The sequence below is a fragment of the Zingiber officinale genome, chromosome 6A (assembly GCF_018446385.1).
Source record: "Zingiber officinale cultivar Zhangliang chromosome 6A, Zo_v1.1, whole genome shotgun sequence".
NCBI lineage: Eukaryota > Viridiplantae > Streptophyta > Magnoliopsida > Zingiberales > Zingiberaceae > Zingiber > Zingiber officinale.
Window position 1 is genome coordinate 39,146,422 of NC_055997.1, and position 25,649 is coordinate 39,172,070.

A 25,649-nucleotide genomic window follows, 5' to 3' on the forward strand; every position below is an offset into this window, starting at 1 on the left:
CACTTAAACAAACGCATTTTATGAACAAGAAAGACTGCATCTAGATGCTGTCTTCATTCAAGAAATTTCAACCATGAAGTGGCCACGATTTATGTCATGATAATAAGAGAGGCGAAGATTTCACCACACGAGGAAAGAGCATAAATGGTATTAGACGATCATGTTCCGATCAAGGAAAGAACAAAAGCATATATCCAATACACAGAATTAAGGCCCTCTTCACCACACTCACCACACTTCTGAAAGAATCTCAAATAGGTTATAATACAATGTCTTCATCAGAGAGGGCACAAATAATTAAAAAGAGATGTTGGATATATCCTGGTACTCATGCACAGTATGTCATACAATAGCAACTTCCAAACACATTCACGATATACAACAATAAGCCATGAACCCCGACTATTTGGTGTAGAGTGGGGATGTTCACCGTCTGCGGTCTGGCAGTAATGATTCATTTTCAAGATCTGTTTACTTCTTGCACCACCAAAAGCAACAACTCTGTTGAAGCAAAAAAAAAAACAGATGTATCAGAATTAAGCACCCTAGATTCGGGCTCCGAATTCAAACTCTTGATCACATAACAGAGCAGTAACTAGGTCATAAATAACGAGGAATACAGCATTTGTACTCCACTTACCTCAGTAGCTTGTTTTTGGTGTACATAAAAGTTGTTTACCACACATAGTAACATTATCAATACTAGCAAGCGATATACTCGTATCATCTTAATGCTGCCAAGTTTGTAGTTTCGGTGAATGTCATGCCATTTTCAATTACACAAACAATGCAAGTTAATCCAACTAGATGATTCCATTTTTATAGTGAGATATTGACTAAAAGTTACAGCAAAGTATAACCAACAATTTCGCCAACACAAACATCATTACCAGTGTGTCTGTGTGAACTAGATGCAAAAGTAAATGCTGCAATGATAGAAAAACTATATACATTAACATAGAAAGAATGAACAAGAACCAAACTAGATGAGATTCACAATTCACAATGACAACATCCAATGAGATCATGTACCAAGGTTGAAACACGAGATATGAGTGCTTACCGTAGACCCACCACTATCACGATCATTCACATAGATAATATCATTAGATATCATGGGAGATTTTGCTGAACCATGCTTTTTCTCCTCCCTCACTTTCTCAAATATTCCTGTGAAACTATCAGCTGAAGCAGGATTGCTCTCATCCCACTCACCAAATTTCGGTACAGATGACCCTTTGTCTGGCTGTTCAAAATAATAATATGTTAATAAGTACAACTTACTCTTTGTTACTAAAGAATAGGCTGTCGGAAGAGAGGACTTTACTGTTTCATCACCTCGACCGCCTGTCCTCATTCTCGATGTACCTGCAATATTCAGAGTAAGTATTAGAGATTTGTGTTCAATAACAAATATTATGAATTCCAATCTTTTATTTACCTTTGCTAAGACCATGACTTGTCAATTAACTTGTGATCATAACTAGGAATCAAATAAGAAAAATTGTGACCATCAGGATATATTTGATCTCTAGGAATTTAAGATCGATTTAATTCGTTAATTTTTTAATACCATCATGTAGGTTCATAGAGATTCAGTAAGGAGCATTATTTAATCACTCTCTTTATTTCAAAGAGAGAAGATATAAACTCTACCTTGTCTAAGCGATAACTTCTGACCTCCAAATATATATATATATATATATATATATATATATATATATCAGATTTCAAGGTCAAAATTTTGAATCATGGAGCTTTGGCCGTTTTGAGCAGAAGGAATATGTGGAGAAGCTGGGAAAATTTTCCGCAGCCTCCTCGCCCCCCATTCGTAGGAAATTGGGCCATAAGGAAAATGCCTAAACATTCCTTAAACCCAAAAGCTTTAACATATTGAGTACTTGATGAATTAAGATAACCCTACCTTTTTTTTTATCACATTAAATATTTCATATCCAATAATAGCTGCATTACCACCTTCTGAAGAACCCCTGAAGGGAGATGATGCATCAGTTCTACTTGATGCTTTCACTTGATGAGGATGAAGTGGAGAGCGTTCAACTTTATCCTCTGATCCAATCCCTGTTCTTCCGCCCCTCTTTTGCTCGCTAGAGGTCAACTGATACCCTTGCCCTTGAACAGGAGACTCTGTGGTGACTCTATGAGGAACAGGACCTTGACGTAATGGTGACCCGGAGATTTGATGGGATTCATCCTTGGAATTAGAGGGCTCCATGTTAGTGCGCAAAGCTTCAGGGTATTCAAAAGGACTGCTCAGTACAATTGCTTTCCCTTAGCTTCTACTTTTGTGTACAACCTTAAAATGTTGTTCAAGGGGAACTTTGTCAACCTAGTTACCAAGTTTAGGAAGATGGAAATTCAGCTGCAATCAATAAAAATTCAAGTTAATAAAATTTACAGCAGGCAATCTGATAAATATGAGCATATTGAATCTCATCCACATTTAGAAAGAAAATGTGCTTTATATCTATCAGGAGGAAGCTATCTGATGAGCATTACCAATGCAGAATCAATTATAGAGAATGCAAGTTAACAAAGCTTGGAAATATCTTAAGAATCAACGAAACAAATGCCCTGGAGAATGTTTAATTTAGACAACTAACTAGCTATGAGGTTCACCACATTGGGGAAAGAAATCAATCTTAGAAGAACTTAGTGTGAACCTTTGGAAGCAGTTGATTACCGACTTAAACCAACGAGACTTAAGTTTTAATAAGCGCCTAAACAATTTTAGACATTGATCAACATAATTCAATAGCATTAATTTTACTGTTGGTATGGACTCAGATAGAGCTCAATCCGGGAAACATATCAATATATAGACCCTAACAAGTATTGCAATGTGAAAAACATTGCAATTATTATTTCTTCAAACCAAATCGAAGGATATCACTGACATGAAGGCCCCTTTCATGCATGATCATATGAAGGCATGCTTCTTTATTTGCATATGATCCCTGAAGTGGATTTATGAACAAATCTTAAAGCACTATTTTGTGTGCATAATCCAGAATGCTAGTAGACTGCGTTGCAACAAGTTCTACAAAAAAATTTAATTATAGGTGCTACTAAATTGTACTAGGAGCTGCTAAAGTAAATGTAGGTGCTACCAAATTATTTTTTAAATACTACCAAATTGTATTATAGGTACAACTAAAAATGCATCTTAAAAGACATCAAGTCAGATTATTTATGCAATCAAATTATATCATAAATGTTACCAAACTTTATTGCTATCAAATTTTAATATACACTCTAACAAAGTATATTGTAGGTGGATATCAAAGTATATTGTAGGTGCTACCAAATTGTAGGTTTAGTGTTGCTAAATCAAAAAGGGAAAGAAATAATGTTTGATTCATACACAAATAATGTGCAAAAAAGGCACTTTTTCATATGATCAATCATGAAGGGGGGGCTTCACGCTAGTCTATTCCAAAAAGAAGAAAATCGTCAATTGATAATACTTAGCATAAGTTCCTTCCCTTTATTACCATAAGACGATATTCTAGTAGGTACAGTTTGCTCGGGTATGTTTGACCGAGATGATAGATAAGGCTAAGCATTCAACTAAAATCAAACCAAACTAACCAAACATTTTTTTGGACAAACCAAACTGACCAAAGTTTGCCACTAAAGCCGAACAAATTGTACCGATGTAAAATTGATTAATTCAGTCAGTTATCTAGTGGACTGATGTTGCATCATATTGATATGTGGACGGTCAACTATGTCACTTGACTACATGTTTCTTCAAACTGTCACAACTCACAAACCTAGACCAACAGTCGACTAATCATAACTCATCAGTTGACTGCTGGTAGTTTGGTTTAATTAGTTTAACCAAATTCTGAATTTCATAACAGAGACCAAATCGAATAAACCGAAATAACCAAGATTTTTTTTTAAAAAAAAAATCTGAATTAACTGAATGAATTTCTAAAATAAATTGGTTTGGTTGGTTATTTTGATTTAACCGAGATTTTGCTCACCCCTAATGTTAGAGGGGTGAATACCACCTTTTTGTGAGGTTAGCATTCAAGAAATAATGAAGTGGAAATTAATAGACACAAAAAGGAAAATGATATGACACAATGGTTTAATATGGTTTGGCAACCCATATGGTCCTAGTCTATATTCTATGATCCTTTAAATGGATCACTCCTAAAAACACCTCTATAGTTTCTCCTTGTCGGTAGCATCAGAGGTGAAGAAACCTTTTTCAGTTGAACATTCTCAGGAATTACAAAAATGAGAAGATAAGAAATAAAATGAAGCTTTTTAGACTAGAGAAGCAGAATATTGGCGTTGTTTGCACTTGAGTGTAAGTCTAGCTCCTTTTATAGCCTTCTTGAATTCAAATTTATCTTGTTGTTATGATAAGGCGGTAGTCATCAGTCAACAGATCTATTGTATCTTATCCGAATCTTGTCGTTGCTTTTTCTATCTTTGGCTCCGTTTGATTCGATTGTCGACTGGACTTAACGTTAATGGATTGATCGGTCCTTAATGGATTGCTAAGTTGACTAAAAAACATTCTGCTATCAACCCAAAAGATCTCAATTGACTTGGTCAATTTGCCAGATAGTCTGAGCCATCAATTGACTAAATCTTACAAATCAGTTGACTCATCCAAACTCCAAACACACCAACTTGGGATTTTGATTTATTAATCAAATAACTGGTTCATCAATCGACTCATCCAAGAGTTAGCTAGATATTCCACACGAGTCAACTAGTCAAACATAATACCCTAAAACACTTGGGGTATTGAGTTTCTCACCCACCAATCAGCTGGCTTCCCATACAAGTCAACTAGCACCCTAACTACGACCACATCTAAGGTTGAGTCCACCTAAGTTGGTATTTAATCTTATCCCTTGTATATAGGTCACTCCACTCACATCTCTCATGAAGCCTTTCGAAGCATTGAAGTCTTCTCACGTCAAACTACTCGTCTCTCAAATGCACAGAACGCTCAGCTCTTTCTTGTGTCATCCTTCACACCTTCGCTTACATTATTCATCTCCTCGGCTCTACCATGCCCCAATGCTCCTTATTCTATAGTCCTCAAATGCTTGCACTATACTTCGCCAATCTCCATGGATCTCGAGCCATTGAGCCATCAACCACTTTGGACATGCCAAGTCAAATTGTATACATGGTAGATCCTACACAACTTCACACACCAAAATGGTAGATCCTAATCAAGGAAACACACCTTTTGAGCACAATCAGATGTAACTAAAAACACTAGTAGAAAAAAAAAACAGACTGGATTTAAGTATTGGAATGACCTACATTCACTGATCAGAAGATATGTGCTTAGAGTCTACTGTCAATTGAGGTGCCCAATAAAGTATCTATCACCTCAAGTCTAATTCCAATCTGCCAGGCCAAGCTGAAGTCAACGATTTAACAATATGAACAAAAAAAAATTTAGCAGTACACATCTACCAGTTGACTACAAACTTCTGAAGACTATCATGTGATTTGGGTTGACTATCAATTGAGGTATCCCAATAAAGTATTTCTCACCTCAAGTCTATTTCCAGTTTCCAAGAGAGAGTATAAGCAATTAACCTAATAAAATAGCTGAAGAAAGTCAACGAGTTCATAATATGAATGATAAAAAAAAAGCTTTGGTAGTACTAGATGACTCATCTCATAAACTTCCAAAAACCATGCCAAATATGTATCACCATGATATATACATGACTGGTTAGCTGCAATGTCACAAATGTTAACACTACATTACAGTCTGAGGAACACTGACTTATATTTGCCATTTGACTTCTTCCTTAAAAAACTAGAGAGTATTTTAACCAGATTCATGGAAGTCAAAATTACCCAGAAAAAAGAGTGCAAATGAATCCACTTAATCAGCATTGCATTTAATGCACATTCCGATAAAAAATTTCGGTCATCTTGCCTAAAAAAGGAAAAAAAAAAAAAAAGGGGAAGTAAGAGAATTTAGTACTACAATATATACAGTAGCAATTAGAGGGGGCAAATTCAATAAATTAAAAAATTTAATACAACACAAAATATAAGCCCTTGGTCCCCAGACCTTATCTATGACTCAAAGTCGAAAAATCATTTATTATCTTGCTTCATCATAATATTTAGCATTCATACATATGAGACATCCATTCTGATCTAAATAACCATCCTAACTACCAACCTAATAAAATAAAGTATATACTTTACAATTCTCGTTTAATTAATGAAACATGAAAGAAGAAAGGAGCAACTTACTCCTCTTGTTGTTGCTGTGGTTGGACAAAGGGGAAAAAGAGTTGCTTGTAAAGGATTGCTTGCTGGAAAAGATAAAAGGAACACCATTGCTTTTGAGAAAAAGAGAGAAGAGAAGAGAAGATAGGGAGGAAACAAGTAAAAGCGGAGAGCTTTACTTTTTTCGTTAGCAACCTAGACAGCTTTGGTGAGCTCGGTAACGATACAAAGAGAGCAAGATAAGGCAAAATAAGACTATTCTTACGGCGCCAACAAAATCCTTGAAAACACAAGAAGAGGAAGAAGATGCAATGGTCGAGGGCTGCTCTTGTTATAGGAAGAGGCCAGCAGCTGATGGTGTGTTTCTTGCTTGCTGAAGAAAAGGAAAGAGAAGAAAAGAGAGCTCTTGTGCTTGAGAAGAGGAAAGGAAAAAACTGCAGGTTTACTATTGTTGGAGAAGAGGAAAAGAAGGAAATGGGGATGAAGAGGAAGGGAAAAATAAAAGAGAGAGATGGGAGAAGGCATGGCGTGACATATGACATGGCGGGAGCTGTAATGTGCGTAAGGAGAAAAGGGAGAGAAAAAAAAAAGAAACGATAAGGTTTTTCAAAAATACCTTAATTCATTTTAAATCAATCGAACATGTTTAAACCTTAAACTTAGTTCGACCATAACTTGACCAAATCAACTCCAAATCAATCATAGTTTGAACCAACGCAATCCTTATCTCCGCGCCTACTTATTGGATTTAGTTCGAACCCGATCCAATTTTAATTTAGCGCACTCGCTTCATGTTTTACAATTTAGTTCATCTGTTTATTATTATTTTTATTTTAAAATTCAATACTTAATATTCCAAATCACGATATTTTCTCATAAAAGTAGTATAATTGATAGCTTAGGTCGAGAGCTTTCAACATATGTGGTCAATTTCAATTTCTGACGATGAACGATGGTCAATCAGTCAAAGTGACATGGAGGTATACGCCCGTCTGCACTTGGCTACGCCCCTGAATATATAAGAATCATTTTCCACATAAAACATTACACGCATACCGACCCTCTAGCTCCTTAAGAAATCCCAAAATGTGTGTGACTCATACCAAATTAAGCCCGACCTTTCCAAACAATTTGAACCTTCTTGCCATACAATTTCATCTCAAAGTATAGGAAGTAATCAGATTGAACTCTTGGAACCAACAACTTTAAAATTAAGATATAATGGCAATCCAAATTCCTCATCGAACCTTGTATTATACTGTGGCAACCAAATATCTAGAAGCCTTCTGTTGCACGGTAGAGAATAGAGATGGAGAGGCAGACGTCAATTATCAGACAAAACACACTAAGTTCATCCCAAAAACAAATTCGAAACATCAACAAACATAATTGATACAGAATCTCAAAGCTCATAACTTCCTCATATCTTGTAGCTCGAAGAGATAAAGAAGGGAGGCAAAACGAGCTAAAAGAAGGGGGAAGAAAAAAAAACAAAAAGAACTCACCGCTGCCATCTCCACGCCTTCAGATCCCCAAAACAGCGGCCCGAATATTGATCGAGGGAACTAAAGACGCCTTCTTCTTGCTTCCGCTAGGCTCCCACCGCCGCTCCTGGACCACAGGAAAATGGGTTGCCCTAAAACTCTACTTCCCGGCGAGACCATAAAAGGAGGAAGGCGAAAAATCGAGAGGTTAATCGGGGAATAGACACTAGGAAGATCTACTCACAGAGGAATTGGGCGATGAGGGATGACGACAGAATGGGAGAAGCAATCGTCTCCTCCACAGGAAGCAGCGGACTTGTTTGACCCAAAAGACGTCGGCTTGCTCCCTCTCATCCTCGGTAGAAATACTGCTCGGTTTGCTACAATTTTACTGTCAGCTCCCGGTGTGAATTCAGCGGACTTGTTGCAAACTAATGCCTAACGGGTACTATTTTTCCACTTCAAAAGTAAAAGAAAAAAAGTAAAATAGATTTAAAATTTCTAGCAAAAATATTCAACAGCGAAAAGAAAAGAAAAACAATATTTGGAGGAGGAATCTGATGAATTTAAAACGATCAAGATTATTTATTTATTTTTTAAATAAATAAACTTTGAGGATGAAGTAAAATCTCCCTTAAAAATATATTATATGAGTAAAAATCGGAACAAATATTATATATATAATTTATATATAAAGCCCACGATGGCAATACAAAAGAAAGCTCGGATAACCCTCAGCCTTTGAAGATCGCCTCTTTGCTCGACCTGTGGCCGCAGGAGGAGAGAGCAGGGTGAAGAGTCATGTCGGAACAGCAGGAGGAGAAGCTGACCGATATGGACGCCCACATCAATCTCAAGGTCAAGAGGCAGGTTCGATTTCTTCCAATTCCACTTTCTCTGATTCGCTTGCGCTAGGGTTTGGAGTCTTTACTGTGTTTGTTTTATGATGTAAAAAATTCCATTTTCTTTCTTTATTTTTGATCGAATTGGCTATGTGATCTTTACTGCAAAAAACTTGTATAATTATATTGTAATGTGGCATCATGGAAGTAGTTGATTAACTTGTCTAAATCCTACCTACATATTACTATTTTAAAGTGGTGAAATGGATTCATATACACTTCACATATGATGAAGGTGATAATGATCCATTGCATCTCTGTTCTTCAATATTTTTTTTGTTTGTTTGATATGAACCGGCTCAGAGCACAAAACAACTGAGCTCAAGATGCTCCAAAGGGTCTCATTCCATTGGGGAGTCTGGTGTATATTTCTTCACATGTTCAATCAACCAAATTGAAATAGTAAGTTATGTTAGCTTCTATATAAACATCATAAATTGGAGGGGGAAAACGATCTAGCATCTACAACTATTGATTGAACTCTGCAGCGATGATTCACTTTGATTGGTGAGAATTACACCATAATTATAATTGTTTTCAATTTATACTTCTTTCAGAGCTTTATTGAAGTAGTCTTAGTCTTACACTAGAAATCAGATGTACAACAAACGACATGCACAGAGTTGGAGTTGGCCTCCATCATATTGCATGACAATCCAAGTTGTGTTCTTTCCCCCTTCTTTATTGTCGGTTTGTTGTTTCACACTGAAACAATTAGATTGAACTGGCGCATTTTGAGTTGGGGAAGACACCCGTTACTTTTCATGGTTTCTAGTCTCAATGGGTATTATCGGTTGGCATCCAAAATGTCTCGTTTTGGTTGCTGATCAATACTAGAATTGTATCTGCATGGATAAATGTCACTGGCGCCTGTGCTAATACTATTTTTTTGTAAAAAGCCGTATCAACCAAGATAAGCATTGGCTCGGCAGTATTGTGCAGAACTAACGAAATAAGAAGATTTCCCCAACTTACATTCTTTAATTTTGATTGTCAACATGAGGAGGAGATGAAGCATTAAAAAGAGTGGGTGTGGGGAGGAGGAGAAGTGCTAATTGATGGTACTGACTGGTTTTCCTATGACTAATCTCTCAATTTTGTTCGTTGGTTATGAGGAGGAGATTAAACAAAGGCGAGAGAAGGGGAGATAAACCAACTAGAACACTAGCATTAAAAAAGAGTGGCACCAAAGACAGAAATTATCTATATTGTGTACATGTACTTTTCGAGATTCAGCCAATGAAAAATTTTATGTGCAATACCCAGTTTAGTATTAGAAAGGTGATTCATTTATCCAGATGCTTGATATTTTTTGTTTCTAAATTCAAATTTAATTGACTTTATAATTGATATGGATCTATATTTGAGATAAATAAGCTAAGTGAAAGGATATTATAGAATTAAACTCGTCTGGTGAATTTTAGAATGCTTTCTGATTAAAGACCGAAATTCTAGCACTAACCCATATTTTAAATTTTGCTACTTTTAACTATCATTGATATGGAATTTGACCTCTGCTATTTTGAGTGAATTCTAAGTTTTAAATCTTACAATAGGATTCTAAATGATAAATGATTTTGGGATCTTAATGGTTTACTAACTGCGATCTAGCTATATTTTAATGGTACTTTGGCTGTCTAGGATGAAAAGGAGGTCTTCTTCAGGATCAAGCGGAGCACTCAGTTGCAGAAGCTGATGAAAGCCTACTGCGATCGTGAATCAGTCCATATCAACTACTTTGTTTTCCTGTTTGACGGCCGTAAGTTACGAGGGGAGCAAACTCCAAATGAAGTAAATCAAACATGTTTCTTTCCAAATTGCTTCTGCAGTTTTGAGATTTTATTCTCATATTCCAAACCCTAAATCTATCTCCTTTTAACGGTTTCGTTCCTTGGCAGCTTGAGATGGAAGAAGGCGATGAGATTAATGCCATGCTGCACCAAGACGGTGGTGGAGAGGAGCTTAAAGAGTGCGTACAAAATGTTAGTAGCAGTGATTGTTAGAGTGCAAAACAATGTCTTGCATCTGATCGAACCAACTCTCTTTTTCCCATGTAAATTGAATGTTTAAGAGGATGGTAGGAGAGATCATGAGAATTTCTTCTCATTTTAGCTTATGAGTCCCTTTCTATTCTTTAAGATTACAATGTGAAATGAACTTGATCAAACAGCTGTACGTGTTTGCCCAGAAAAGAAACGGTGAGCATATTTTGCTACTATAGAGTTTCATTTTTGTTTAAGTTGGCACCAAGTATTGAGCGTACGTTGAAATTTTTAACTGGTCATCGGGCTCGTTACAATGTCATCTGTTCATTTTTATAAAATTTATCTATTAATTCGTTGAATTTCGTTTTGTCATTGTATTATTGCTCCGAGGGCTTCTCTATAGGGCTATAAATAAGTCAAACTGAGCTTAATCTTAAATGAACTAAGTCTTTGACATGGTTGTTTAAGTTTGACTTATTTTATTTTTAATGAGCCTAAATTGAGTTTGATTAGTTTAGATATTATTGAGTTTTCAATTCAAGTTTGGCTTGAGCTTAGTTCGTTTAGATGTTATTGAACTTTCAATTCAAACAAGGTCCAATCTTGACTTGGTTTATTTTAATGAACTTGAATTGAATTTGATTTGTTGAGATGTTATCAAGTTTTCAATTCAAGTTTGGCTTGAGTTTAATTTATTTAAATGTTATCGAGCTTTCAATTCAAACATATTTGATTGTTTAAAATTTTTACTTGTTTGATTATTTATTAAATTTGTTAATTTAAATTTATTTATTTATTTCAAAAGTTTTTTGTTTGTCTATTTAACATATTGATAAAAATTTTATTAATAAAATGATTCACGAATATTAACGAATTGAACACATATATATTTAAATTTATTTGTTTAATTTAACAAGTTGTTCAAATTTATTTATTTAATCAATTTTATGTATTGAATGAATATAAATAAACTCTTATTAAACTAAACACCAGAGTTATTCACATACGTTTGATTCATTTAAGCCCCGCTTCTATAGAACTTGTCGAGAAAAGTGTTGATCATGTTAGAAATATTAAATGAACTATGATATTCATAAGGAAAATTCTTAAGGATAAACACATAAATGATAGGACCCACCATTTCACTTTTTGTGGGTCCCATCATGTGTCTATCCTTAAAAATTTTCCTTAAGAATATCATTTCTCATATTAAATACAACTATCTTAATATTCAGTAAAATAGCATATAATTATTATAAAAAACAAAATGATGAGAACTATGATTTGTTTTGGGGAAAGATGTGTTTCGAGTGAACTGAACCATCACTTGGTTCTCGGACCAAAAAAGTAGCTTCGATTTTGCTCCTCAACGACTCCTAGAGCTCTTGAATAGTGCATTAATACATAACTTCTAGGAGAAACGTCACTATTAAAAGAGATTGAACTTCATCTCTCGTTTTTAATACGATGCGGAAAGACTTCTTTAGGGAAAAAACATCAAGAGTTCAGGAATTTGAATTAGTCTAACAGTAATATTCAATATTCTAAAACCAAAGAAAAAGAGACTACCATCATGGCAGAATATTAGCACAGTTTAATTCAACCAGAAGACAGCATCCACATCCAAGTTTGTCCAATTCTCACTTGCTATGGTTGTAAAACTTGAATCGAAGTTAAAGCCTATCTTACTCAGACTTGGTACGAGTGGCCGATGCGGGTATAGATCCAAGTGCCCAACAAAGCTATTTCTAAAATACTAAGTGCTGGCATCATTAAAAAAAATACACAGCATAAGATACTATCACATTTAAAGCACTGCATATATATAAAACTAACTTCTAAAGAAGCTTGTAAGTGACAAGAGTCTTGTAAGTTGTAACCACTATGTAACCTTGGTGAAGTGATAATTAACTCCTAAGGCAGCTTTAAGCGATGAGTCGTGATAAATTATAAACAGTATGTAGATTACCCTCAGCGAGGTGACTCTACTTCCAACGGCAACATTGGTGATGTGGCGCTGGTGCTTGTACCACTTCTTGGCTGCTCGCAGATTGTTCTCAGACCCAACTGCTGCAGTTGATGCACCACGTGCGACATCCTAGGCCGAACAGAAGGCACAAGCTGGGTGCACGCATATACAAGATCCACAACCTTTTGTATCACCCCAACATCTGGGATGTCAGAAATGAGTGGATCCAGTAGCTCAACATATCTGTGGGACTGAACTAGCGGCGTTGCCCACTCAAATATTGTCTGCCAACCCACAGATTCAATGGCCTGGCTTGGTCGTCGGCCGCTGATGATTTCTAGCAACAGCACGCCAAAACTGTAAACATCACTTTTTGTTGTCAATTCATTTCTATACATGAACTCTGGAGCAAGGTATCCATAGGTTCCTGCTGTCTTTGTCCTTTCGTGCATCACTTCCCAGGGGACAAACTTGGAAAGGCCTACACCCATCAGATGAGACCCAAACTCTTCATCAAGAAGGACATTGCTTGCTCGTATATCGCGGTGTACAACTTGGGGCTTCACCTTGTCATGCAGGAATCTGCAATTGTGAAGATCAGTTTGTATATGAACTGAGTTTAACACAACATCAACAAAAAAACCATGATTTGGAGTCCACTGCATGAGGTGGTTTACCCTCCATTTAGCAATACAAGATAATCAATAACGAACAAAAAAGATAAGTCTATTAGTGTCAACTATTCAAGATCAGCTACATGGACCTTATCTTTCTATGATATATCCCATAGAGATGGGACAAGTCAGAGATTGAACACTTATATCCTTAATCCTAATTTGTCTTTCACACATTCACCACATCCGATAGCCGTAACTAGATGAATCACCAATGAATAAGATCAAGTAGAACAGACATCAAATTCTACCAAAAAAAACAAAAACTCCCTTTGTACCCATGCTAGACAGAAATATACTGAGTTGACACTCAATTTATTCACATGTTCAAACACTTAGATTCACACGTGTGTAAGATACTCATATGTGAGTCTGCATTAGACACTTAGACCAATATCCATGTCAAATTCTCATTCTTGAATCCAGTGGCATGGGCTTAATGGACCATTTCCCAAATGAAAAAAAAAAAAATTCAAGAGTTCCTTGCTGGTCTGCATTCAAACTCATAGAGCATATACCCCTGAATCCCTTGAACAACAGTTACTATGAATCTCACTCCTCTAGTGTAATTATTTCATCTGATATCTACAGAACGGCACTATCCATCCATAATTTATAATTCACCTAAACAAAAGAATTGTCTTCTGATTAAAACAGCACTGTGTAGGTACCAAATGATAGAACAAAATTTTACAGTTAAGAAATGATTATATGCATGTGCTTATCTTGAAATTCAGTTTCTACTATACTTACGCAATTCCCTGAGCAAGAGTTGTAGCTACTCTCATCCTCATGGCCCAATCTAAGCTTCGACCGCCTCTTGGCATGTGGTGCAGCCATCGATCCAATGGTCCATTGGCAACAAATTCGTAGATAATAAAGCGATCACCATGATCATAGCAACAACCTTTTACAGCAACTAGATTAGGATGATGAAGTTTGGCTACCCTTCCAACCTCAGAATAGAATTCCTTCTTCCTTTGAAGGCTATACCTCTTCAGTCTCTTAACAGCCACTCTCAAGCCATCAGGCAAGAAACCACTATAAGTTCCACCAGTTTTCGCATCACCAAGGAGTCTATTTCCTTCACTGAAGTTCTTTGTGATTAATCTCAATTCTTCACTGGTAAATACTTTCCATGATGGAGGAACTAATGCAATTGCTGAAGGACTAGAAATTTTACGAGAGCGTCTACGCTTCTTGCTTCGCCTATATACTAAGAGCCATATGACAACAACCAAAGTGATGAAAAGGATTAATCCACTGACAGCTGCAAGGGCAATCAGATACTCCATATGACAAAGCTTGTGGGGACATTGGTTTTCTGCCAGACCAAAATTATCACTCGGTTAAATAGTGGCATCACACATCAAATTCTATTGGCTAACTAGGAATAGGGGATAAATCATGGATAAAATGCTTAACTGCAAATAAGGGATAAAAATTAATGGTCTTGGTTTCAGCAATCAACTAACAATATTTACATGATGTTGCTCTAACACTTTTTGACATAACAACAAAGATTATAAACAGGTCAAATTTAGGAACTTGAAAAAAAAAAAAGATTTACTAAGTCAAGTACTACCTCGAGCAACCATGCAAATATATTCATGTGATGTATTGCAGCTTTCAGCAACCAGAGCAACCCGACTATTAGGTATCAATGTACACAAATCAGGCAGGCTGATTCCATTGCACGAATCACTTGAACAATTGATATGAGAAGGTTTGCTAGAGAAAACAGATTCGTTCCATCTAGACATATTGTCAAACCATTTCCAGACGAATTCAAGTGAAGAATTATAACCTCGTCCACCAACCCAGCATCCTCCAATGCTTCCCACACATAGGCTTTGTGTGAAATTCAACTCACCAACTGAAGTGAGGGATGCTAAATGACCATTATAACTCTGGCAGGCTGTCTCTGATTGAACCCAAGGGACAGAACTAGCCATATGCATGAAGCACTTATCCTTACTAGGACTAACGAGCCAACCATCAGGGCAGGACACTGTTGCAAGAAAAAATGTATTATAAGTATAACAAATCTTCAACTTCCAGAGTTTAGAGAAATATCTTCGCAGAAGAGAAAGAATAAACTGTAACTGAAATATAAACATCCTCCTTACATGGACCATATATTAGGACTCAATGTCCTTGGCAAATAAGAAACAGCATTACCATTCCATATTTGCATTTATACAGAATTACAAAAATCAGGTGAATGTCATATTCTTAACTGGTGACTGTTCAGGAGGTAGTTCCCAGATTGATGAGCACTCAAATAACAAATGATCCAACCCTGTTTTATTCAAGAGTAGCTATATTTGTCCCATTTCTTGTTCATTCTCTACTGACAAAAGTTATAGTGGAATTATATTCCAAAGTTATCTAGTGCGGAATTTGAACTTTATATCCTTAACTTGCACTTCCAATTTAGATTCCTCATGGTTACCACTTAAAGAAACTTTATTTTTCTAAGAAATTACATTTGTTTTTCCAAAGAAAAAAGAAGTAAGAACTCATATGATGTTTACATACCAATACTATGAATGTTCTGGCAACATATAGGTAAAACACAAACCAGGAACTTCTTATGGAAATTATGTTATTACTTATATGAATAAATTATATGAGAGTTCCTAGTTGTTAATGTATAATGCTTGCTTCTTCACTCTTTGTGACACATGAAATGATAATGCATGGACAGATAATAAATATGTTCTTGATTGTGTGATTGTAAGTTTATGTTAGTTGTTAACTTACCATGATATGATTCCTTACTTAAATTCGCAACTTATTTAACAAAGGAGCACTAACGCAAAGAAAGATAATCTTGATTACGTGTCCATAAATATATGTTAGTTGTTAACTCACAATCATGGGGTTATAATAAGCAAAACAAAATTAATTCATTAATCACGTGTCTTTCACTGATTAGCTCGATGTACACACCTCTGTAGCAAAAAACAACAAAAAAACAAAGGCAATTTTTTCTGGGCAACATTAAACTGATTCTAAAAAGCACACGAAATACCACTACGCTACAAGAGTAGTGACGCACCAGTGCTACCCTCCCAGGCACTTAAATCGTTCACCAAATTCTAAAAATATTGCTCATAGCTATAGAACCAGAAAAAAGAAAACAAACAAACAATTCATGACTCCAATAATCGAGTAAAACCTAAACCGATCTGGCAACTAAAGAAGCCAGGCAGCTAGAACTATAAGCAATGTAACGGTGCCATCATTTTCCAGCATCAACGTCACGCAATAAAAGTAGGACCTTGAGAAAAAAAAAAAGGTTAGGGTTACAACTCACAGTCTTGAGCTGAGACGGGAGACACCAGGACAGCGAGAAGGAAAACAAGAAAGAAGCAGATGAGGAACGAGGAGCTGAAGCTACCATCCCTAGTCATAGTGCGACCACCTCTACCATCCTCCATGGCCTGCTCCCCTCACCAAAACCCCAATTTCCGCCAACGCTTCGGTGGCCACCGGAGGGAATCAGGTGGCAGAGGGACAATGATGGGATGCCGGGATAGGAAGTGAGCAGATCGCCTTCTCAGCCCTTTCCGCGAGCCTCTTATCCAATCTCGATCTCTCTCACTTCTGAGTCGAATCCCAAGTCAAAAAGACAACGGTGGTTTTTGTCGATCAAGGCAAATTTTCTCAAATAATAATAATAATAATAATAATAATAATGGACAAAAAAATATATATCAAGGGTAAGTGTCTCTCTCGCATGTGTTTATAAATGATTAATTTATATGAGTTAGGGATTGGTGTGAAAGTTTTCTAAGTAATCGGGGTTTTAAGTTTTTTTTTCCCTTATCAGTTAGTAAAAAGTGATAATTTTATTATAAGTCATTTGGCAGTTGCATATAAATGTTCATGATTTACCTTCCTTCCTTCGTATAATTTGAAAATAAATTATAAAAGACACTGTATGAACTTAATTACAAAAAAATAAGTACATATATTATAAAAGATCTAAAAGGTTATATGACATAGACAATAGACACGTGACATCTCTGACGTAATGGTCAATGATTAATTTTTAAAAATTGACGATATGAAATTTATCTCATTATATACCTAACATTTATGTATTTATATGTATCTTTTTTTATATTCATGAGATCGACATTAAAAGAATTATTGATGTAGTAAATCTATATTCAAGAGGTTACAACCTCAAGCTTACAATCCAAGCTACTAAGTCAAACCAACCCCAGGACATGAGGTGACCACGGTAATCACAACCATACATGCACCAATCACAAGCTTACATCACATGGTGACAAGCAAGTAACACAATGCACACTATCTACATGCACCAATCACATGCTTGCATCAACATGATGACAAGCAAGCAACACAATGCTCACAATCTTGCACTCACACGTTATTAACCAATCCACACATGCACGGTACAACAAGCAAGCACCACAGATTGCATACAATCCACTAAAACCAACGGACGACACAAGCACCACCAAAACCAAGGGACTATCCAAGCTCCATCAAAATCAACACGGATAAACATAATTCATCCATGAAATGATTTGGATCTAACGTAGCATCCCATCAACATCAGACAACATCTTCTCATAGCATCACTTGTTATGGACTTTTCATATAACATAGATCATACTAGAAACTTCAAAATATCAAGCTTTCATTCACCAGCTTGCGCCTTTATAGTATTGGCCAAGAATGTCAAATAATTCCACCATTGAGTTAACTTCATGACTTATTTCTAATCATCTCCTCACCTTGTTTTAAAGAGCACAAGTTATAGGGCACTTAAAGAATAAGTGATTATTCGACTCATCTTGACATTGGCAAAAGCATACAAGTCTGATTCTCCTCATATGAAAATCTATTTGTCATCCGTAACTTTTCATGCGCTAGTAGCCACATAATGATCAAGTGCTTTGGCATAATCTCTAGCATCCATACCACGGAGGCCCAAGTTACCGCCAACCCCCTTGGTTTGAAGAAGTCATAGGTATTAGCAACCTCTTTCTTTTCACCCACAAACCATTCAATCATCTTCATGTTTGCCTCCCCAATACCTTGTGAACCCCTTTGAATTTTGCATTGAATATCCACAAGTCTTTTAATGAGAGGTGAGTCCTGTTAGGACAAGTGTGGCAGGTAAGAGGAGGTAAATTACCCTGAAAAATAAAATCAAACATTTCTCAATCTAATAGCTTGATTTAAACAACCACTTTATTAAAATAAACTAAAATGAATAAATTAATAAAGGCTACTGATTTTACTTGGTTACAACCGGGGAGGTTATTAATCCAAGATATTGAAAGCACTAATCAAATTCTCCTTTCATCGTAGGCAGAGAAGCCTCTTATAAGCATTGGAAGCACACAATTAAAGAAATAGAATAGAAAATAAACTCGTGTACAAGTAATTGTTTAAACTACTGAGACCAGTGCTCTATTTATAGCCTGCTGGTCAAATATGATCGTTTGCTGACGTAGCAGCTTTGGGCACCTGGAAAGGATCCAGGCACCTGGGTGTGGATAAAACTTTATCCACATTGCAACTTGATCAAGATAAATTCATTCTAGTCCGAGCGTCTGGACCAAGTCCGGGTGCCCGGACGCCCTTGCTCTACGAGGCAGGCATCGAGGCGTCCCTGGGCTTGCCTAGGAGATCTGGGCCCCTAGACCCAGTCTAGGCGCCCGGAGCATCCGAGTGCTTGGACTTGGTCCAAGTGCCCGGATAGTCAACATCTTGTTGACTATCCGGTTCTCCTCCAATCCGGCTCCGTTCGCTTGGGTGATTTTGGCCATCCGAAATTGGGCTCACCCGAACTCATTTTCTGGCCTTCTCCTCGAGCAAGCTTCCGCTCCAGCTTCTCGTCCCTTAGAAACATCGTGTGCGTCCTTCTCATTTGCTAGCGTACTCTTCTATAGCACCTCGTCCCTCGAACGCACCGAGCTTGTCGGCTCTCTTCTGTGTCGTCCTTCTTATCAGCTGCATCTTTCACTCGACTTCATGTACTCCTAAGTTCCTGCACACTTAGACACAATATATCAAATAAACATAGAACCTAACTTAACTCGGTTGACCACATCAAAACTACCTTGAAATATTAACAATCTCTCCCTTTTTGATGTGCATCAACCCGAGTTAGAGTTAGGGTAAAAACATAGAATTAATAAAATAATAGTTAAAACTAAAATTTTACAAACTATAAAATTATAAATATAACCTCCCCTAACTTAAGATCTCATCTCTCATTCTCCCCCAGTAAAAATAAAATGGGGGAAAAACAAAGTTAGATACAAAATTTGAAACTTTTCTAGGGGTTAAGGAAACATAATTCAAAGTAAATTTTTTTTTACAGAATATTTGTCTAAAAATTTGATTTTTTATGATTTAGTAATCATATTTGAAAATTTAATTTAAAAATAAGTTTAACATTTCAAAAGAAATTAAAAATTTGCTTAACGTTCAACAGAAGTATCTAAATATGTAGAAAAATTTTCATGAAAAATTTATAAGTATTTTAGCACAAAAAAATTATTTTGCACAGAAACATAGGTTTTGCAAGTTAAATTTAAAATTTTATTTTTATTAAAATAAATTCTTAAAAAAATTTCAAGTATTGAGAACAGAATGTCTAACTAAAAAAAATTAAAATTTTCAAAAATAAGTTTTTGTTAATTTTTAGTTTAAAAATAATATGTTCGGTAAATAATCAATAGAAAATTCATTATTTATCAAAAAATCTATTGAAAAATATTTTCAAATAGAAACTTGACGGCTTTATCACTATAAAAAATTTAGATAAGAATTTCAAAGAGAAAGATTATACGTAAAATATTTTAAACAGACATGATTCTTTTTGAAAATGAATATCATAAAAATAGTTTTATTAACCTAAAAATCAAGCTGATTTTTTTCTTTATTCAAAATATAACGGTAATTCTCCAAAAAAAAATCAGGTTTGTCAAAATACATATTCAAAGAATTTTAAAATTTAAATTATGATTTTTCAATAAAAATTTGTTTTCTTAATTTTTTATTTTCTTCTTTTAATTTATCATACATTTCTAAAGGACATGTATTTGCTAAGATTATTTTTAATTCAAAAACTTCCTTTTTCAAATTATTATTTTTAAGTTTGAGTTTATATAAGGATCTACTTATGAATTTAATACATGTATATAATTGGTCAAGGGTAGTAAACATACCTCACTTACCAGATCTGTTGTGATGTTTATTTCTTCCTCCTCGCTGCAGCTTTCTTCTGAGAAGCCTCCCCTTACATCTATACTCTCCTCCTGGTGACTTGCATCAGTGAAAGTCTAGCATACTCATCCAGATCAGATTCTGATGGTGACTCGTCCCAAGTCACCTTCAGGGTTTTGTGCTTTGTTGTCTTTTTTCTTCAGTTTTGGGCAGTCATCCTTGATGTGTCCCTCTTCATTGCAGTTATAAATCCTTATCTTCCTTGCTCTTCTTTTCTTCGCCTATACTTGATTAAATTTATTAGATTGAAAGAATTTTTTAAATTTCCTTACCATATATGCTAATTCATCATCGTTGAGGGAAGTGCCAGTGTCTAATTCATCCTTCTTAACTTTTAGAGCAATATTGTTAGATTTTCTATTTCTTGATTATCTACACAACAATACTCGTGAAGTTTAAAAATTGAAAATAAATTTTCAAGAGTACTTGCCTCGAGATCCTTAGAGATATAGTAAGCATCTACTAAGACTAACCACTCTTGAGTTCTCAAAAAAATATTAAGTGCATACCTTAAAAAGTCACAATTTGTTACCTTTTCTCCGAGGTTGTTGAGTTGGGTGATCAAATCTTTGATCCTTGCATGGAGTTGGACTACCTTCTCTTCCTTGTTCATCCGGAGGTTTGTCAGTTGGCTTCGGAGGATGTCCTGCTTTGTTAGTTTAGCTTCCAAAATACCTTCGTGAAGCTCTAGGAATTTTTCCCAGAGATCTTTGGCGGAGTCATAGCTTCCGATCCGACTGACCTCCTGGGGTGGAACAACATTAATCAGATGAAACTCTGCTTTCCCATTAGCCACGAAGTCAACTTGTTCCTTCTTTGTCTATATGTATTATTCTTTCTCGGCTCCGTGTTGATCTGTTGGTGTTACAAAATCATATTTTATAATTAGTAATATTTCAAAATCGGTCTTGAAGAATACCTCCATGCGCTTTTTCTATGTTGAAAAATCTCCCTCAAATTTTAGTGGGTAGATACTGGATCCGACCATTTTTTTTTACTTTGGATGGTGATTGTCCTTCTAAAATGAGCCTAGCTATGATACTACTTGTTAGGATCCTTGAGACCGGTAAAAGGGGGTGAATTACCCTGAAAAATAAAATCAAACCTTTCTTGATCTAATAGCTTGATTAAAACAATCACTTTATTAAAATAAACTAAAATGAATAAATTAACAGAGGCTACCGATTTTACTTTGTTACAACCGGAGAGGTTGTTAATCCAAGACGTTAAAAGCATTAATCAAATTCTCCTTTCGTCGTAGGTGGAGAAGCCTTTTATAAGCGTTGAAAGCACACAATTAAAGTAGTAGAGCAGAAAATGAACTTGTGTACAAGTGATTATTTAAACTACTGAGACTAAGGCTCTATTTATAGTCTGTTGATCGAATATGACCGTTTGTTGACGTGGCAACTCGAGCGCCTGAAAGAGGTTCGAGCACCTAGGTGTGGATAAAACTTTATCCATGTCTTAATGACTCGATCAAGATAAATTCATTCTAGTTCGAGCGCATGGACTAGGTTCGGGCACCTGAACGCCCTTGCTTTGTGAGGTGGGCGTTGAGGCACTTCTGGGCTTAGCCAAGGGGTCCGGGCGTCTAGAGAATCTGAGTGCCTAGACTTGGTTCAAGCACTTGGATAGTCAATAAGATCCATTCGCTTGAGTAATTTCGACCATCCGTAATAGGACTCACCCGCACCCATTTTCCACCCTTCTCCTTGAGCAAGCTTCTACTCTGACTTCTCATCCCTCGAAAATGTCGTGTGCTTACTTCTCGTTCGCCATCATACTCTTCTACAACACCTCGTTCCTCAAACACATCGAGCCCATCGACTCTCTTTCTTGTCGTCCTTCTTGCTAGCTGCGTCTTTTGCTCAACTTCCTGTGATATTAAGTTCTTACACACTTAGACACAAGATATCAAACAAACATAGAACCTAATTTAATTCAGTTGACAACATTAAAACTACCTTGAGTCACTAACAAGTCTGAATGCCTTACCTCCAATTGCTCAAAATTCACACCTTTGATGTAGTGTTGGTGAATCTATCTCACCCATACTGAGTCCTTCTTCAATTGAATCTCCCATAACATTTTGTTTTACAAGGCTTCATTCTATATATGAAGATCCCGAAGTCCATATCCACCGTCTTCTATAGAAAAGTAAATGGTAGCCCATGATATCGGGGGAAGGTTGGAAGTCCACACAAATGTCTGACATATAGCCTTTATCTTCTCTATAACTCCATCGGGAATAGGAAGCATAGTGAGCCAATAACACTATATTCCTTGAAGCACCGATCTTACCAACTCCAACCAGCCCGCATAGGATAGGGAGTGCTTCAGCCAAGCACTTATCCTTCTTGCAATGACATCAAGGAAATGTCCATAGTTAGCTATTCTCAACTTCTCCGCTGCAAGTGGAATGCCCAAATACCAAAAGGGGAACGTACCCTCTTGGAAACCAATAATCCAAAGCAACTGAGCTTTCATACTATCATCAATCCCTACCATATATATGTGTGATTTCCATGGATTTGCCTTCAACCCAGACTCCTCACCAAAATGCTCCAAAACATATGCTACAAAGGGTTTGATTTAGTGATGAGTTTTTAACAAAATGTCTTCTTTTGATTTGCTTAGCTCATTCTCTACCACCGTAGGCATTCTAGGTGCATCAACTCCCTTGACAAGATCATCTCTTATATCCTTCATGCTTTCCATTGAATCTTGCAATACTTTTCCACTCCTTAAATTTATGACATTACAATGTTCTACGAGATTTGTCTCCGGTTGTCCTAGAAATTTTTCAGGTATGACTTGTAAAAGTATCAACCGAAGTCTTCAACTCTTTAATCATGAGGACAGTTGATAGCTCATGGTGGTGTTTCCACCATGAGGTCTGTGGGTCAAATTCTGACTAGTAGTCGAGTGTTTGTCCTCCCCCATGCGTTATTCAATTATCCAAGGCTAGTAGCCACTCATGATTTACCTCTTCTGCATTGGCCTAGGAATGGACTGACGAAGGTGTTGAGGGTGAGTGAATTATCTTTTGCCACCATGATCTCATGGTTAGAGTGTTGTTGTTGAAAATTTTAATTTGCTTCAAATTAGGTTGCTATAAACTACTCTATCATCTTCTCCATATTGGACTTTTGTGATTATTGTTGAGATTTAGAACTTTGATCATAACCCTCTTGAATCTTAAATTAACCTTAATTTTATCAGTAAAAAAAAGTTGGGTGGTTCCACCATCCCAGATTGTAAGTGCTAGAATAAGGGTTGTTTAACCGTGAGTTGAAGTTGTTAATTGCATCTATATGTTCCACACGACCACTTTGCGTTGTTTTAAAATTGAGCAATTTTCTCTAGAGTGTCCCAAAATTCCACAAATAACATAAGACACATTTACAGATTTTACTGGGCTTACACTCAATGAATCTAAGCGTTGCACATAACATCCAATCTTGCAGCCATGAAATCCATACAATTTACTGAATGCATCCCTAGAGTTTTCATAAGGATACTTCTCTCAATAACCCATTGATGATGATTGAATGTTATACTTTCAATAATATCTTCAACTTTTTCTAATATTTTATTCATAATAGCTCTCCCAATAGCTGAGTCAAGTGAAACCTTAGTTACATAATAAATCTCTGAAGGATTGAAAGAAAGCATTAGAGGAGGGAGGGGTGAATAGCACGGCCACTTTTTCATGATTTTCGAAAAATTTGAGAGTATGCAGCAGAAAAGAATAAACAAAAACTAATACTAATACTATTTCTTTTTTACTTAGTTCATAGCTTGTGCTGCTAGTCCAAGGCCTACGATCATTGATCGCTTTCAATGGGAAAATTCATTATAAGTTGGCAGTGAGGTGTTTCGGAGTTGTAGCAGAGTTTCAAAGCAGCTTGAGAGTTGTTCAGCATAAAATAATGGTATCCAAGAATGTTAGTCGAAGCTACTTTTATAGGTCATTCCAAGTGCTTGGAAGGGATCCAAGTGCCTCCACTAAGGCTTTTATGATCCACCTTCATTGCTAACTTATATACTTCCAAGCACCTAGACCACTCCCAAGTGTCTAGACCATTGACATGGCAACACCTCATCGAAGCTCTATCCTAGCCAAGGTTATCCCATCCCAAGTACTTATATCCCTTCCAAGCACCTGAATGTTGATGTGCACTGACCAGTTAGAGGATGACACCTCATCCTACGGTGAGCCGAGGTGATCAAGGTGCTTAGATCCCTTCTAGACATCTATATCAACTTAGGGCGCCTAGATCAGCATTTCCAGACTTTTTAATTTCTACATCTAGAGTTAACAAAAAAAAACACAATAATAATATGAGATGAAATAGTTTGACAGTCTTTGAACTGTCCAATCCTAACTTTCAGATTTCACTAAAACCATAGGTAGAACCGACGTCTACTGTTTCCTCAACGGAGAATGTGTACTCACTTATTCTTCTCAGGAGAGTTTATATGTTGCCAAACATCCGGTCCTCCTCTGTTTGGACTTTTGTTCAGCATCCGATCTTGACCTTTGGGATTTCTGACTGTGCATCTATCACAAGTGCAAATCAAAATTAACAAATTATAATTAATCGAAACCCCTTATCTACACTAAGACAGTATAGTAGAGGATCTTGGGTGGTCTCTCTTACGGAACCACTGGCAGGACATTCGTTTCTGGACAAAGTAAGCTAGGGTTTGGGGTTTTGTTCTCTAAACCTAATGCAATAAACAAAATCCTATCTAACCATCAATGATGAACCCACAACGGATTGTCACCCTACTTTAGACATCGCCATTAACAGAATCAATAGACAAGATATGAAAACAAGTGAAATTACAAAGATAGTAATTAAGAGAATGTAACGGAAATAAATCAATATGAAAAGCAATTAAATCCTAATTAACCTGTTAGGGAGCCCGATGCGGTGCATGCTTAATATGTTTCATAAAACATGTACATGAACTAATAAATATGATAATAAAACTAATTTTATTGCAAGACACACCACATACATGTAGGATCTAACTTACGCAGACATAATTGTAAAATAAAAACTTTTAAGAATAATAATTATTCT

At 36.2% G+C, this 25,649-nt stretch overlaps 3 protein-coding genes across 5 annotated transcripts; 1 reads left to right on the forward strand and 2 right to left on the reverse strand.

Annotated features, from left to right (window-relative positions):
* Positions 1–118: 118 nt before the first annotated feature.
* On the reverse strand, positions 119–8,140 carry LOC121996305 (RPM1-interacting protein 4-like). Of its 3 annotated transcripts, none has more exons than XM_042550226.1 (6): positions 7,984–8,139; positions 7,761–7,866; positions 1,978–2,383; positions 1,328–1,368; positions 1,064–1,246; positions 119–501 (listed from the first exon to the last, which is right to left on the reverse strand). In XM_042550226.1, the coding sequence occupies exons 3-6, from the start codon at positions 2,234–2,236 to the stop codon at positions 472–474; spliced, it is 513 nt and encodes a 170-aa protein (XP_042406160.1). In that variant the 5' UTR covers positions 2,237–2,383; positions 7,761–7,866; positions 7,984–8,139; the 3' UTR covers positions 119–471. The 3 variants fall into 3 exon arrangements, with proteins under 3 accessions (XP_042406160.1, XP_042406159.1, XP_042406158.1); XM_042550225.1 differs by having other exon boundaries at positions 1,975–2,383; XM_042550224.1 differs by having other exon boundaries at positions 1,064–1,368; positions 7,984–8,140.
* A 299-nt stretch (positions 8,141–8,439) lies between these two features.
* On the forward strand, positions 8,440–10,827 carry LOC121996306 (small ubiquitin-related modifier 2-like). The gene is made up of 3 exons (XM_042550227.1): positions 8,440–8,609; positions 10,283–10,432; positions 10,540–10,827. Exons 1-3 carry the CDS (start codon positions 8,541–8,543, stop codon positions 10,642–10,644), a joined length of 324 nt encoding a protein of 107 aa, XP_042406161.1. The 5' UTR covers positions 8,440–8,540; the 3' UTR covers positions 10,645–10,827.
* Positions 10,828–12,432: 1,605 nt separating this feature from the next.
* Positions 12,433–16,923, reverse strand: LOC121996307 (C-type lectin receptor-like tyrosine-protein kinase At1g52310). Its single transcript, XM_042550228.1, has 4 exons — positions 16,592–16,923; positions 14,855–15,280; positions 14,023–14,593; positions 12,433–13,177 (listed from the first exon to the last, which is right to left on the reverse strand). The coding sequence occupies exons 1-4, from the start codon at positions 16,713–16,715 to the stop codon at positions 12,598–12,600; spliced, it is 1,701 nt and encodes a 566-aa protein (XP_042406162.1). The 5' UTR covers positions 16,716–16,923; the 3' UTR covers positions 12,433–12,597.
* Between the last annotated feature and the right edge of the window lie 8,726 nt (positions 16,924–25,649).